General features: G+C 45.6%; 1 protein-coding gene across 7 annotated transcripts in view; it reads right to left on the minus strand.

Moving 5' to 3' along the window:
- fkbp15a (FKBP prolyl isomerase family member 15a) overlaps nt 1–14,096 on the minus strand; it is a 71,512-nt gene that overhangs the window by 35,304 nt on the left and 22,112 nt on the right. For all 7 annotated transcript variants that reach the window (XR_013549196.1, XR_013549195.1, XM_078426149.1 and 4 more), the window contains 9 exons: nt 12,863–12,961; nt 10,209–10,358; nt 9,521–9,589; nt 8,789–8,932; nt 7,036–7,178; nt 5,810–5,858; nt 4,186–4,302; nt 2,079–2,175; nt 1,110–1,204 (listed from right to left, as the gene is read on the minus strand). Coding sequence is in view for 5 of the 7 variants with exons in the window: in XM_078426149.1 (XP_078282275.1) it covers nt 1,110–1,204; nt 2,079–2,175; nt 4,186–4,302; nt 5,810–5,858; nt 7,036–7,178; nt 8,789–8,932; nt 9,521–9,589; nt 10,209–10,358; nt 12,863–12,961 (963 nt within the window). In the remaining 2 variants the exon portion in view is untranslated. The remainder of the gene's footprint in view (nt 1–1,109; nt 1,205–2,078; nt 2,176–4,185; nt 4,303–5,809; nt 5,859–7,035; nt 7,179–8,788; nt 8,933–9,520; nt 9,590–10,208; nt 10,359–12,862; nt 12,962–14,096) is intronic.

Here is a 14,096-nt window from a genome sequence, read left to right on the forward strand (position 1 = left end):
GTCACGTGTACCGAGGTACAGTGAAAAGCTTTTGTTGGGTGCTAACCAATCAGCGGAAAGACAATACATGATTAAAATCGAGCATAGACACAAAATGCTGGAGTAACTCAGCGGGACAGGCAGTATCTCAGGAGAGAAGGAATGGGTGACGTTTTGGGTCGAGACCCTTCTTCAGACTCTCCAGAGATGCTGCCTGGCCTGCTGAGTTACTCCAGCATTTTGTGTCCTCTTTCGATTTAAACCAGCATCTGCAGTTCTTTCCTACACATTAAAATCGAGCCACCCAGTTTACAGATAAATGGTCAAAAGATCATTAGTGATAGGAGCAGAATTAGGCCATTCGGCCCATCAAGTCTACTCTGCCATTCAATCATGACTGATCTATCTCTCCCTCCCAACCCCATTCTCCTGCCTTCTCCCCATAACCTCTGACACCCGTACTAATCAAGAATCTATCTATCTCTGCCTTAAATATATCCACTGACTTGGCCTCCACAGCCTTCTGTGGCACAGAATTCCACATTCTTTGACCCTCTGACTAAAGAAATCACTCATCTCACGATAAGGGGAATAACATGAATAACGTTTAGTGCAAGATAAAGCCAATAAAGTCTGATCAAAGATCTCTGAGATGTATCTTAATACCCATTCCTTTGACCAAGCATTGGTGACCTGCCCCAACATTTGTGTAGCTTTTAAGTCAAATCTTGATAATCTCAAAGGGCTTCAGTACATTTTATTTGACAATGAAGACAACTACGAGTTATGGCCGAATCAAGCTTCAAATACTAAAGTATGTGAAAGTATAGGTAAAGAAACTGCAGATGCTGGTTTAAATCGAAGGGAGACACAAAATGCTGGAGTAACTCAGCGGGTCAGGCAGCATTTCTGGAGAGAAGGAATGGGTGCTAGGTTGAGACCCTTCTTCAGACTGATGTCAGGGGAGGGGGCGGTTCCACTTTGAAACGTCACCCATTCCTTCTCTCCAGAGATGCTGCCTGACCCGCTGAGTCACTCCATCATTTTGTGTCTATCTACTTGAAAGTATACGTTGACAAGTTTTGCGCATTACATTCTGTTTGAAATGAATGAAAGATACAGCAAAGTACCTGGAATGATTGGGCACTGCCAGGCAGTCCTTGCTGAGCGGGCAAAGCAACAGGCATTAATGCTGCAGATGATGTCGGAAGCATAGAAACTGGCACTGTTGATGTCAAACAAATTACGTCAGAAACAAAACTCTCTATTTCAGTTTAGATTATTGTCACGTGTACCGACGGACAGTGAAAAGCTTTTGTTGCGTGCTAACCAGTCAGCGGAAAGACTGTACATGATTACAATCAACCCACTCACTGTGTATAGATAAACGATAAGGGAATGACGTTTAGTGCAAGGTAACCAGTAACGTCCGATCAAAGATCGTCCGTGGGTCACCAATGAGGTAGATAGTAGTTCAGGATGGCTCTCTGGTTGTGGTAGGATGGTTCAGTTGCCTGATAACAGCTGGGAAGAAACTGTCCCTGAATCTGGAGGTGTGCGTTTACATACTTCTGTGCCTTTTACCCGATGGGAGAGGGAATGGCCGGGGTGCGACTCGTCCTTGATGATGCTGCTGGCCTTGCCGAGGCAGCGTGAGGTACAAATGGAGTCAATGGAAAGGAGGTTGGTTTGTGTGCTGGTCTGGGCTGTGTCCACAATTCACTGCAATTTCTCTATTAACTTTATAACTTTTTATAACTATTTATAACTTTATTAACTAACAATTAACTTTTTTAAAAAGTTTCAAATGAAACTAGATGCTTAAAAATGTAAGACTGAACATTTTTGTCAACCAGCCCCCATAACAGAAATATGGTGGCAAATTGAAAAAAACCCAGACCAAACCCAGGCAGGAAGCTCCCTCTGCTTCAACACAGCCCGAAAACATCTGTAAAGGTGGTATTACAATAAGCTGCCATGCCAAATGCATCAGGGTTAATTTGCACGTATCAAATTGAAATGCAGCCTGTACAGTTCAAATGATGATTAAAATGTGATGAGCGATTTAGCGATGAGGGGCAAAGACAATTGCACCTGACCTGGTGGAGGATGGTGTGCAGGTAGACTGGGAACCGGAGCAGCAGGGTGCTGGGCTGCTGACGGGGCAGCAGGAGGCGCTCCTCTCGACGAATGATCCTGCAGGAACAGTAGAAAAGAGGTCTCATAAGGTCATAAGTGATCGCACCAGAATTAGGCTATTTGGTCCATCTAGTCTACTCTACCATTCAATCATGGTTGATCTCTCTCACTCCTAACCCCATTCTCCTGCCTTCTCCCCATCCTAGAACATCCTTTCCACATCCAAATTTGTCCAGTCACTCTACACCTCCATCCCCCACAAGGATGGTCTCGAAGCCCTCCGTTTCTTCCTCGACCGTAGAACCAGCCAATCCCCATCAACCAACACTCTCCTCCGCCTAGCAGAGCTGGTTCTTACCCTCAACAACTTCTCCTTTGACTCCTCCCACTTCCTCCATAACAGAGGCGTAGCTATGGGCACTCGCATGGGCCCTAGCTACGCCTGCCTCTTTGTCGGGTACGTCGAACAATCCCTGTTCCAGACGTACACTGGCCCCATCCCCGAACTCTACCTCCGCTACATCGACGACTGCATTGGTGCTACCTCTTGCACCCATGCAGAACTCACTGACTTCATACACTTCACCTCCAATTTCCATCCTGCCCTTAAATATACCTGGACTATCTCTGACATCTCCCTCCCGTTTCTGGACCTCACCATCTCCATCACAGGAGACAGACTAGTGACGGACATTTACTACAAGCCCACCGACTCGCACAGCTATCTGGACTACACTTCTTCCCACCCGGTCCCCTGCAAAAAGTCTATCCCCTACTCCCAATTCCTCCGTCTACGCCGCATCAGCGCCCGGGATGAGGTGTTTCAGACTAGGGCTTCCGAGATGTCCTCGTTCTTCAGAAAACGGGGCTTCCCCTCCTCCATTATAGATGAGGCTCTCACTAGGGTCTCTTCTACATCCCGCAGCTCCGCTCTTGCTCCCCCTCCCCCCACTCGCAACAAGGACAGGATCCCCCTCGTTCTCACCTTCCACCCCACCAGCCAGCGGATCCAACATATCATCCACCAACATTTCCGTCACCTACAACGGGACCCCACCACTGGCCATATCTTCCCATCCCCTCCCCTCTCTGCGTTCCGCAGAGACCGTTCCCTCCGTAACTCCCTGGTCCACTCGTCCCTTCCTACCCAAACCACCCCAACCCCGGGCACTTTCCCTTGCAACCGCACGAGATGCAACACCTGTCCCTTTACCTCCCCCCTCAACTCCATCAAAGGACCCAAACAGTCTTTCCAGGTGAGACAGAGGTTCACCTGCACCTCCTCCAACCTCATCTATTGCATCCGCTGCTCTAGATGTCAACTTATTTATATCGGCGAAACCAAGCGCAGGCTCGGCGATCGCTTCACTGAACACCTGCGCTCGGTCCGCATTAACGCAACTGATCTCCCGGTAGCCCAGCACTTTAACTCCCCCTCCCATTCCCAGTCTGACCTCTCTGTCATGGGCCTCCTCCAGTGCCATAGTGAGGCCCGCCGGAAATTGGAGGAGCAGCACCTCATATTTCGCCTGGGCAGTTTGCAGCCCGGTGGTATGAACGTCGACTTCTCCAACTTCAGATAGCTCCTCTGTCCCTCCCTTCCCCTCCTCCTTCCCAGATCTCCCTCTATCTTCCTGTCTCCACCTATATCCTTCCTTTGTCCCACCCCCGACATCAGTCTGAAGAAGGGTCTCGACCCGAAACGTCACCCATTCCTTCTCTCCCGAGATGCTGCCTGACCTGCTGAGTTACTCCAGCATTTTGTGAATAAATCCACTCTATCTATGCCTTTCTGTACGTTTCAATGAGGTCCCCCCTCAACCTTCTAAACTCCAGCGAGTGCAGGCCCAATGCTGTCAAGTCATGGTAACACCCAGCTGGATTTAAACCACATTTAGATTTGCATTTACTAAACCTTTTAGTGGCCAAGAATGGAGTTTGTCCTATATGTGTGATCGTTTATTCATTTTGCTCTCAAAACCAAACATAGTACAATTCACTGAATGGATCCATTCAATTATTTCTAAACCTGGCTCACAGAACAGGGTAGGCTTGCCAACATCTCACCTCAAGTTCAGAGTCGCTGGAGTCAGGCTGTGCAGAAAGAGCCCCTGCGAGAAATGGCATTGGTTGTCCCATTTTTGCCATTCGGGAAATCAGCTTGGCTTTAGTGGTACCAGGATTCTAAGAAAAAAAGGAACAGGAAAAATAAGTGGAACCATATGCAAGGATACAGTAACTGCCCTATGATTTAAGAAGAGAATCCAACAATCAAAAGCAACAGGATGGAGAATCAGTTTGTTAATGAAAAGGGGAATGTTCAAGTTTTAATATTTCAATTTCAGAAATAAAATCGTGGACATGTGAAAGCACTGGCAGATTAAGCCACGTCACTCATGGGTTCCTTTATTATTACCTGTACCAAGGTGCAGTGAGATTCTTTTGAAGGCCTCCCATCCTCAGTAACGGCTCCATTATTCTCTCCTTTCCAGCACTGCCTAACCTGCCAGACATGACCTACAGCTCTGCATTTCAAAACTTAGGCATCTTCCTCTCTTTGTGTTCTTTCTCTTTGTCTCTTTCCAACTGCCCTCATTAACCCATCAAGAGTTTGTCACCAGAGAATCCCGAGCTTCACCCAATCAGAGATATTCCCTTGACCAATCCATCCTCCTCCCACTCTCTCTCTGCAACTTAAAACCAACTTGTCTTCCTTCTTTCACAATTCCAACAAAACAATCCTCAACCCAAAATGTTGCCTGCTCTTTCTCCCATAAGCTTCCCAATCTGCAGAATGCTTCCAGAAATTTTCTTCTTTTATTTGAAATGAAACAATCTATGCCTGCATGCACCCAGATCTTATATGTTCATAAGTTGTAGGAGCAGAAATAAGGTCATTCGGCCCATCAAGTCTATGCCGCCATTCAATCATGGCTGATCTATCTTTCCTTCTCAATGACATTCTCCTGCCTTCGCCTCACAACCTCTGACACCCATCTTGACCGTCTCGATGCAGGGGCACCTAAAGGCCTTGTGTCATGAGTATCAGACAGTGAGTATCTCCCACAGCAGAGTCCAACCACCTGCCCATTACATTTGGCAGCATTACAAAGTTGGCCACAGCCACACACGGATCACCAGAAATGCCATTGGCTTGACCTGCTACTTGAAGACTGAGACCATATGAGCAGTTCAGAGGGAGACACAGAATGCTGGAGTAACTCAGCGGGACAGGCAGCATCTCTGGAGAGAAGGAATGGGTGACGTTTTGGGTTGAGACCCTTCTTCGGGACTCGACCCGAAACGTCACACCCATTCCTTCTCTCCAGAGATGCTGCCTGTCCCGCTGAGTTATTCCAGCATTTTGTGTCCATCTTCGGTTGAAACCAACATCTGCAGTTCCTTCCTACAGAAATAAATCCTCGACTTGCCAGCAACATCAACTCCCGTAAGTGAGTAGAGAAATAAAACATTCAGCCATTGTTACAAGAACTTTGCAGAATGTATTAGAGATGAGCCAAGCTTCTGTACATATTATTATGCTTGAACATTAACTGAAAGTTGATGTCTAATCAATTTATCACTTAAAGGACGTCAGAAATAATAGAATATTATTAGGACAGAAGGCATAGTATGTTAATAGCCAAAAGAAATTATACTTCAATAACTATGAACCAACCCCCATACTTACAGAAAGCATGTCGCTTATTGAATTAGACTTTGCCCGTACATTATGCTCCCTGAAAAGAATGAATAATTGAAATATAATTATGCTTACTGGTGACAAAGTAAACAGCCATTTAAATTTTAGTTTAGTTTAGTTTAGAGATACAGCGCGGAAACAGGTCCTTTCGGCCCACCGGGTTCACGCCGACCAGTGATCCCCGCACATTAACACGATCCTATACCCACTAGGGACAATTTTTACATTTACCAAGCCAATTAACCTGCACGTCTTTGGAGTGTGGGAGTAAACCGAAGATCTCGGAGAAATTCCACACAGGTCACACAGGTCATACAAACTCCGTACAGACAGCACCGGTAGTCGGGATCGAACCTGGATCTCCTGCACTGCATTGGCTGTAAGGCAGCAACTCTACCGCTGCGCCACCGTGCTGCCCAAACACTTATCCCACAATGTACCCCTTGAACAAAGAAGCTACAGCATTCTAGGTGGCTTTACACATCCTTCTCATGAGCATTCATGGATTAGAAATAAATCCTCAAGATAGACACAAAATGCGGGGTAACTCAGCGGGACAGGCAGCATCTCCGGAGAGAAGATAACCTGCTCCGGAGATCAAAATGATGAGCCCCTGCTTCCAACTCCAACTACGTGAGTCATAATACCTCCCTTCTATCACATGCTTAGAAGCAGCGTGTTCATTCATGTTGGCACAAAATGCTCAATTCCATTCACAGCTCCTCGTGAGATGAAGTACCCATTGCATGTGGCGAGAGTCCAGACAACATGCAACCTCAACCATCCAGCGCACATTGACCTGCCCATCACATTCCAAGGTATGACCATCTCCAACAGGAACGTGTCTAGTCGCCCAGCTGACACTTTCAATGCATTCCCATCAGGATCCCCACCATGAACAACCTGGGGATCACGACCGACCAAGAAATTCAGCTGGACAAAGGACACAAATATAGTGGCTTTAAGCGTAGTTCTAAAGCTTGGCATCCGACAAGCACAACTCATTTTCCGATACTCCGAAAGGCCTTCAGGTTTGCGGATGACACAAAGCTGGGTGGTCGTGTGAGCTGCGAGGAGGATGGATAATGGACCACAACAACCACGTTAGAACCAAGCTCCAAACTCAATATGAATCTCAACTAGAAACACAATCTCAGTCAAATTACAAATAGGATACTTAGGAGTGGCACAGGTCGCATTCAGCTCTTCCCTACCCAGGTTTTGGAGGTACAGATACTGGAGCTGGGATTGAAGTTTCCATTGCCAAGCTTTCAACACTTGGAGCTGGTGACGATGCCACCGAATCACGAGACCCATTACTCTGCCTGTCGAATCCAGGTTCCTTTAAAAACTTTACCTGCAAGATAAAAATAATGAAGTAAAGCTCCTGCAAGGCGAACATTAAACATAATTCCATCAACTCACATTAATGGATAAAGCGATTTTTTTTTAAAAATCCATTTATATATCTATGCAATGAAAATTGGCATTCCACTCTACCCCAAAATGTTAACATATATAACATTCTTAAACATAAGGAGACATTTGACAGACTTGGATTTTTTTTTTGCAACATCGAAGGCTGAGAGGAGACCTGATAGCAGTTTTTTAAATTATGAGAGAGATAAATTGGGTAGACAGTCAGAATCATGTTCCCCCCAGGGTAGAAATGTCAAAGACCAGAGGGCAGGGCTGTAAAGTGAGTGGGGCACAGTTTAAAGGAGATGAGTGGGGCAAGTATTTTATTTATACACTGGATTGCACAGCCAGGGTGGTGGAGGCCGATGCAATAGTGACAATGAAGGAGATTTTATTCACAAAATGCTGGAGTAACTCAGTGGGACAGGCAGCATCTCTGGAGTGAAGGAATGGGTGACGTTTCGGGTCGAGACCCTTCTTCAGACTGATGTCAGGGGGCGGGACAGGCAGCATCTCTGGAGTGAAGGAATGGGTGACGTTTCGGGTCGAGACCCTTCTTCAGACTGATGTCAGGGGGGCAGGACAGGCAGCATCTCTGGAGTGAAGGAATGGGTGACGTTTCGGGTCGAGACCCTTCTTCAGACTGATGTCAGGGGGCGGGACAGGCAGCATCTCTGGAGTGAAGGAATGGGTGACGTTTCGGGTCGAGACCCTTCTTCAGACTGATGTCAGGGGGGCGGGACAGGCAGCATCTCTGGAGTGAAGGAATGGGTGACGTTTCGCCGTCTACCATTCCTTCTCTTTAGAGATGCTGCCTGTCCCACTGAATACCTCCAGCATTTTGAGACTAGCTTCGATTAAAACCAGCATCTGCAGTTCCTTCCTGCGCACGTGGTCTTGGGCCAGTTCTTCTCCTGGACTGTCCGATATTTTATGTTCCATGTCAACAAGTCACACTACATCTAAAATATTAATCTTTTTAAAAAACATGCTTCTAAATGCATCATCCCCCACATTTACATAAATGTTTATTTCCCAAATCCCTGTATTTCGCATCAATTAAAACAGAAGCATTCTCATCTGGTTACTTCAAACATACCTAAAGCTTTGCTAATGATGATCTAGCAAGGTTAAAGTGAGGAACAGAGGAAGTTTCTACTAGTTTAGTTTAGAGATACAGCACAGCAACATGCTCTTCGGCCTACCAAGTCCACACCAACCAGCGATCCTCGCACATTAACACCATCCTACACAGTCTGGGAACAATTTACAATTATACCAAGCCAATTCACCTACAAAACTGCACGTCTTTGGAGTATGGGAAGAAACTGAAGATCTTGGAGAAAACCCACGCAGGTCACAGGGAGAACGTACAAACTCCGTACAGACAGCTGCCGTAGTCAGGATCGAACCCGGGTCCCTGGCGCTGTGAGGCAGCAACTCAAACTCTGCGCCACCGTATTCGAGTCATGACATTTTAATCTCAGAGATTAAAGAGCCATTTATATGTCAGTCCATCCAATTGCCTCACTTCGAGGTGACACTCACCCTTTTAACCTCCACTTCGAAGAGAAGTGTGGCGTCAGGCGGAATTCTGTTTGGCATTCCTTGCGATCCGTATGCCTGACTCGGGGGTATAATCAGTAGCCTCTTGGAGTTTTTCTTCATTCCCAGCATCCCAACTTCCCAGCCCTGCAAAATAGGATAGTTGTAAACTTAAACAAAATCTCCACAATAAAGCAATGTGCAAATAAAACTAAAAATCTAACAGTACAAAATGGTCACAAAGCTATTTGGGAGCCATAAAAAGCCAATTTATTAACGCCTTATCCAGTCTGGCCACAATTAGTAGGAAAAAATCAGTCAGAAGAAGGGTCTTGACCTGAAACTTCACCCATTCCTTCTCTCCCAAGATGCTGCCTGACCCACTGAGTTATTCCAGCATTTTGTGTCTACCTAGCCACAATTAGTGTGTGATTAATGCCAGTGTTAAACAACCGTAGTAGTTGCTGAGGGCTGGCTGAAGCAAGTCACAAGAAGAGGCAGGAGGAAAAAAAAGGAGTGGCAGGGGTTATTGATAAAAAGACAGTAAATGTAAGCCGGTTGGCCAATCACTATTTTCCTAATTAGTATCCATGGTTGGTGGGTTAGTAATGCTGCAAACCATACCTAGAAATTAATCAGCACCTGAAATCATATTTCTAAGAGAATTTCATGACATGACAAATGACACGGAAGCCAAATAAGCTGCAAGCAGTTTGGAATCACCCTGTGAGCTACCTTGATCACTTTCCCCGATCCCAGTTTCAGTCGCAGCAATTTGTCTTTGTTGACATTCGTGTCAAACATCTGCAAAACAAAATGAAGAGATTTTGAAGATAGACACAAAAAGATGGAGTAACTCAACGGGATAGGCAGCATCTCTGGAGAGAAGGAATGGTTGACGTTTCGGGTGGGGATCCTTCTTCGGACTGACGAGTCTCGACCCGAAACATCACCCATTCCTTCCCTCTAGAGATGCTGCCTGTCCTGCTGCGTTACTCCATATATTTGTGTCTATCTTTGGTTTAAACTAGCATCTGCAGTTCCTTCCTGCACCTGAAGAGATTTCGGTTTCATTCCATTTCTCAGCCACTAAAGGACAAGCTTTATTTAGTTATTTTCATCATCAGCCATCCTACGATCTTTGCAATGAATTATTCAATTCAATAAGCATTGTATAAGTGTAAGAAGTGAATCGAGGTTGCCGTGCATGGGCACGCTTACAGTCAACAATCAAAGGCTGCCGTTATGTCATGCAGGCTTTATTTTGAATAATTGATGAACTTATCACTTAATTTCACCGAATAGGGATCCAGCAAAATGTAATAATTAGCCATTGCAGCACTTTCAAAATGTAGGCAGGGGTGTTGAGATGGATGTTAGTCAGCCCACAGCAATCTAGTTTCACGAGCTCATTTAGCCCTACCTGTCCAAAGGTGTTGTTCTGGTGAAGCCACCCTGTGTACGACACTTCCAGAGAGTCACCTGTTTCAACGGCCGGTCCTTCACCTGGGCTGAGATCCTGGACTAGCACAGACTCCAACGATGAGGTGCAGTTGCATTTTGCCAAACACACCTGCACAGGAACAAACGTAAACAAAAAGAGGAAAACCTCAGAGGTATGCATCCCAACAATAGAGTCATAAAATCACACAGCATGGAAACAGGCCCTTCGGCCCAACTTTCCCACATCAGCCAACATGCCCCATCTATATTATTAGTCCCACCTGCCTACGTTTGGCCTATATCCCTCTAAACCTGTCCAATCCATGTACCTGTCTAAATGTTTCTTCAACGTTGCGATAGTACCTACCTGAACTACCTCCTCCAGCAGCTCGTTCCATACAACCACTACCCTTTATGTGAATAAAATTACCCCTCAGGTTTCCATTAAATCTTCCCCCTCCCCCCTCACCTTAAACAGTGGTTTAATTAAACAATAGTTACAATAATTTGCAAGGGCAAAATTCTGAATTACTGCTACAAACAGCAAAAGATGACGACACTATCTTGCAGTCACTTACAGACGAGGCAACAAGTTAATTGGCATTGTGGGCTGAAGAAGTCTCATCAAATCAGTGATAAAAACTCATATCTGATAAAACAAGTCAGGTTTCCAAGGAATCAAAAAGACAATGCCTGATTATATAATCACTCCAGGAAACTAAATTCAGAATGTCACAAAATTATATGAACCATCAAAAGGTTTAAAAACATTATGAAATTTTACTTCCTCAAAAAGCAACATTCTTAGAATAATCTTCCAGATAGGCCAGACATATGAGATCGGAATAACCATCTTTTTGTATTAAAAGAGAACTAGTTTAAAGAGAACAATTTAAACCAGTTCAAAGAGAAACTAGTTTAAAGAGAACAGGAGTATCTGCACATCAATGTTCTGATGTATACACAGAATCAGTAAATGCAGGGAGCACACTCACAGTAAAAAGCCTAATCTGCCATTCAACACCTAGTGCTGTTCCTCGTCCATCTATCCAACTTCCTTGATGCCCGAAAATCCAACCGCCTCCTCCCTGACCATAATGTTTGAGAGCAGCCACAGCTCTCTATTGCAGAGAGATTCCAACGGCATCAAGGGATGTGGGGAGAAAGCAGGAACGGGGTACTGATTCTGGATGAGCAGCCATGATCATATTGAATGGCGGTGCTGGAGGAGGAATGGCCTACTCCTGCACCTATTTTCTACGCTTCTAGAATATCAAAGATTTGTAAATCTCTCCTGAAATGCAAATTGCTCTTATCCTGACATCGTTCCCTTGCTCTACAGAATTCACTATGGAATGAAATAGCCCTGTGGCATCGACTCCTTGGCCAAATCGCTCACAAGCTGATGTTGCCATAGGAGCTGCGCTGAGGGAGAGAGTCTCTTGGTGATCAATGATATCACTGAGATCACAAATGGGCTTGCCAGACCCTTGACTAAACTGCTCTCAATGCCTCAGCATGATTCCAAAAGCTTCTAGCTCTCTCCATGCAGTGAGTTTCATACAAAAAAATTGACAACCATATTAATGAGATCCAATAGACAGGTTTAAAACCATTCAAAAAAGTTATAATTCACCCGCAATTCACTAGGTACTGCATTATTTATTGGACAAGCAAGGTTATCCAGAAACTACATGTTAAAAACTAGGAGCACAAGATCAAACTCCAGATTTTCTGCAGAGGTTTCAGAAAATGACTTTTTGCCACCTCCCAAATTCTTCAGCAACATTTTTGTATGAATATGCAAAACTATTCACTTCAGTTCCCATGCTCTATATTTCTTGGTGTTTTTTGCAAAAATGTTCTAGCTCAGTCAGAGAGTGATCCTGACCTCCCATTCATTTCATTTGTAGACCTTTGAACTATGTTTTTTCAGATTTTAACTTGCACTAAATATTGGACTCTTTATCTGTACACTGTGGACAGCTTGATTGTTATCTATATACCAAAACTCTCATTTGTTTGTTTGTTGTTCCTGAATTACAGCCAAACCGGTACATGATAGCGCAACAATTTTAGGCCCCCCCTTACTCACTGTCGTCCCTTTGGTGCTAATGGACGAAGTTTCTTTGAAATTGGTGTTATGTTTTTAAACTTATTCACATTTTAAAGTTTAAATCTATCTCCATGGGAGGGAGGGGGTGGAGGGAGAGGAAGAGGGAGGATAAGGGGGGTTGAGGGGGATGGAGTGGGGGGGAGGGGAAGGGGTGGAGGGGGAGGGGTGGATGGGGAGGGGGGAGGAGAGAGGGGAGGGGGAGGGGGAGAGGAAGAGAGGGAGGGGGGAGATGGAGAGAAGGGGAGGGGGAGGGGGAAATGGGTTGGGGGGATGTTGGGGAGGGGAGGAGGGAAGGGTGCTGCACCAATGCAGGAGAGGTTTGGGCCCAACGGGTCCACTTGGTCGAGTCATGTATAGTTTTTGCTTTGACTGGATAGCAGGATTTTCACGGTCCCTCGGTACACATGGCAATAAACTAAACTGGTGATTTTAGTTTTTACATTTTACAATTATCCGTGCATTGAAATTTAAAACATAAATTAAAACCTTCCAACCATCAATGAGCACGTGAACTTTACCTGTTTGCTGAAGTCTATCACAGCCTTGTCAGAATCAAACATGATTGACCAGTTCTGCTTCTGATCGTCGTAAAACATACAATAATTATTGGCTTGAACCTGAAAGGAAATAATATTATGAGTTGAGATATTTCAGAACGGCCTCCAATGGTATATTTGATCAACTACCTCATGTGGAATGGGCACGGCTAACTTCACAAGTCGCCCTTTTGCTATTAACTTCAATTAATGCGCCAACTCAGGTTCTGGAATTGGTCTCATGTTCACAAAATTCAAGGTTGAACGGGAAAACCAATTAAATTGTTGGCCAGCTGCTTCCACAGATTGACGCTTGCCTCGTGGAGATGGACATTCAACGAGATAAATGTCCTTGCCGCATTAACAGTGACGTGGTTGACTTCTACGGTTCAGCATTTTAAAGTGCAGATGTTTGGAGAAAGAAGAGCCATCTACGATGGGAGAAGGAGTCGATACACCACTGGCTGAACCAATTCCAGTCAGCAGCACTGGGCTGACCATGAGGGTTGGGGAAGATGGGCAGAGAAGATCAGTGCCATGTGGAGGCCGTGGGGTCGCCTCCCACGCTCTAGGGGTTCCGAGGTCAGCTCTGGAAGGAGCCCAGGGCACAGAAATGGAGCCGTGTCTGCAGGAGGCGAGAGGACGGTGTGTTTGCAAGTCGACGTGTCAGTGGAGTGGGTGGCTGGACGCCCTGCAGCAGCCAGGGGGGAGGGAGGGGGAAATGGCTTGGGTCAGGTGCCGCTGGAGGCCCCACAGAGGTCGGACAGGAACACAAATCTGACTTGGCCCGCAGCAGCTTGGAGTAGATATGGACTGCCCTTTGAATTAAAAAGTTGCTCCCGGGGTCCCTCTTAACCCTCTTCCCTCTCACCTTAAGCCTATCTTCTCTAGTTTTAATCTCTTGTCCTGGGGAAAAGATTGTAAGCATCCATCCCCCTCGGGATCTGCACACCTCAATAACGTCACCCCTCAGCCTCCTGCACTTCATTGAAACAATAATCCCAGCTTATCTAGCCTTTCCCTATAACTCAAGCCCGTTAGCCCAGGTAACACCCGGACAATCCCTTCTGCACCTTTTCCAACTTAAAGCATGTAGGAAGGAACTACAGATGTTGGTTTATTCCATAGATAGATAAAATGCTCGAGTAACTCAGTGGGTCAGGCAGCATCTCTGGAGGAAAGGAATAGGTGAAGTTTCGGGTCGAAATCCTTCTTC

The sequence above is a fragment of the Rhinoraja longicauda genome, chromosome 31 (genome assembly GCF_053455715.1).
Source record: "Rhinoraja longicauda isolate Sanriku21f chromosome 31, sRhiLon1.1, whole genome shotgun sequence".
NCBI classification, from domain to species: Eukaryota; Metazoa; Chordata; class Chondrichthyes; order Rajiformes; family Arhynchobatidae; genus Rhinoraja; species Rhinoraja longicauda.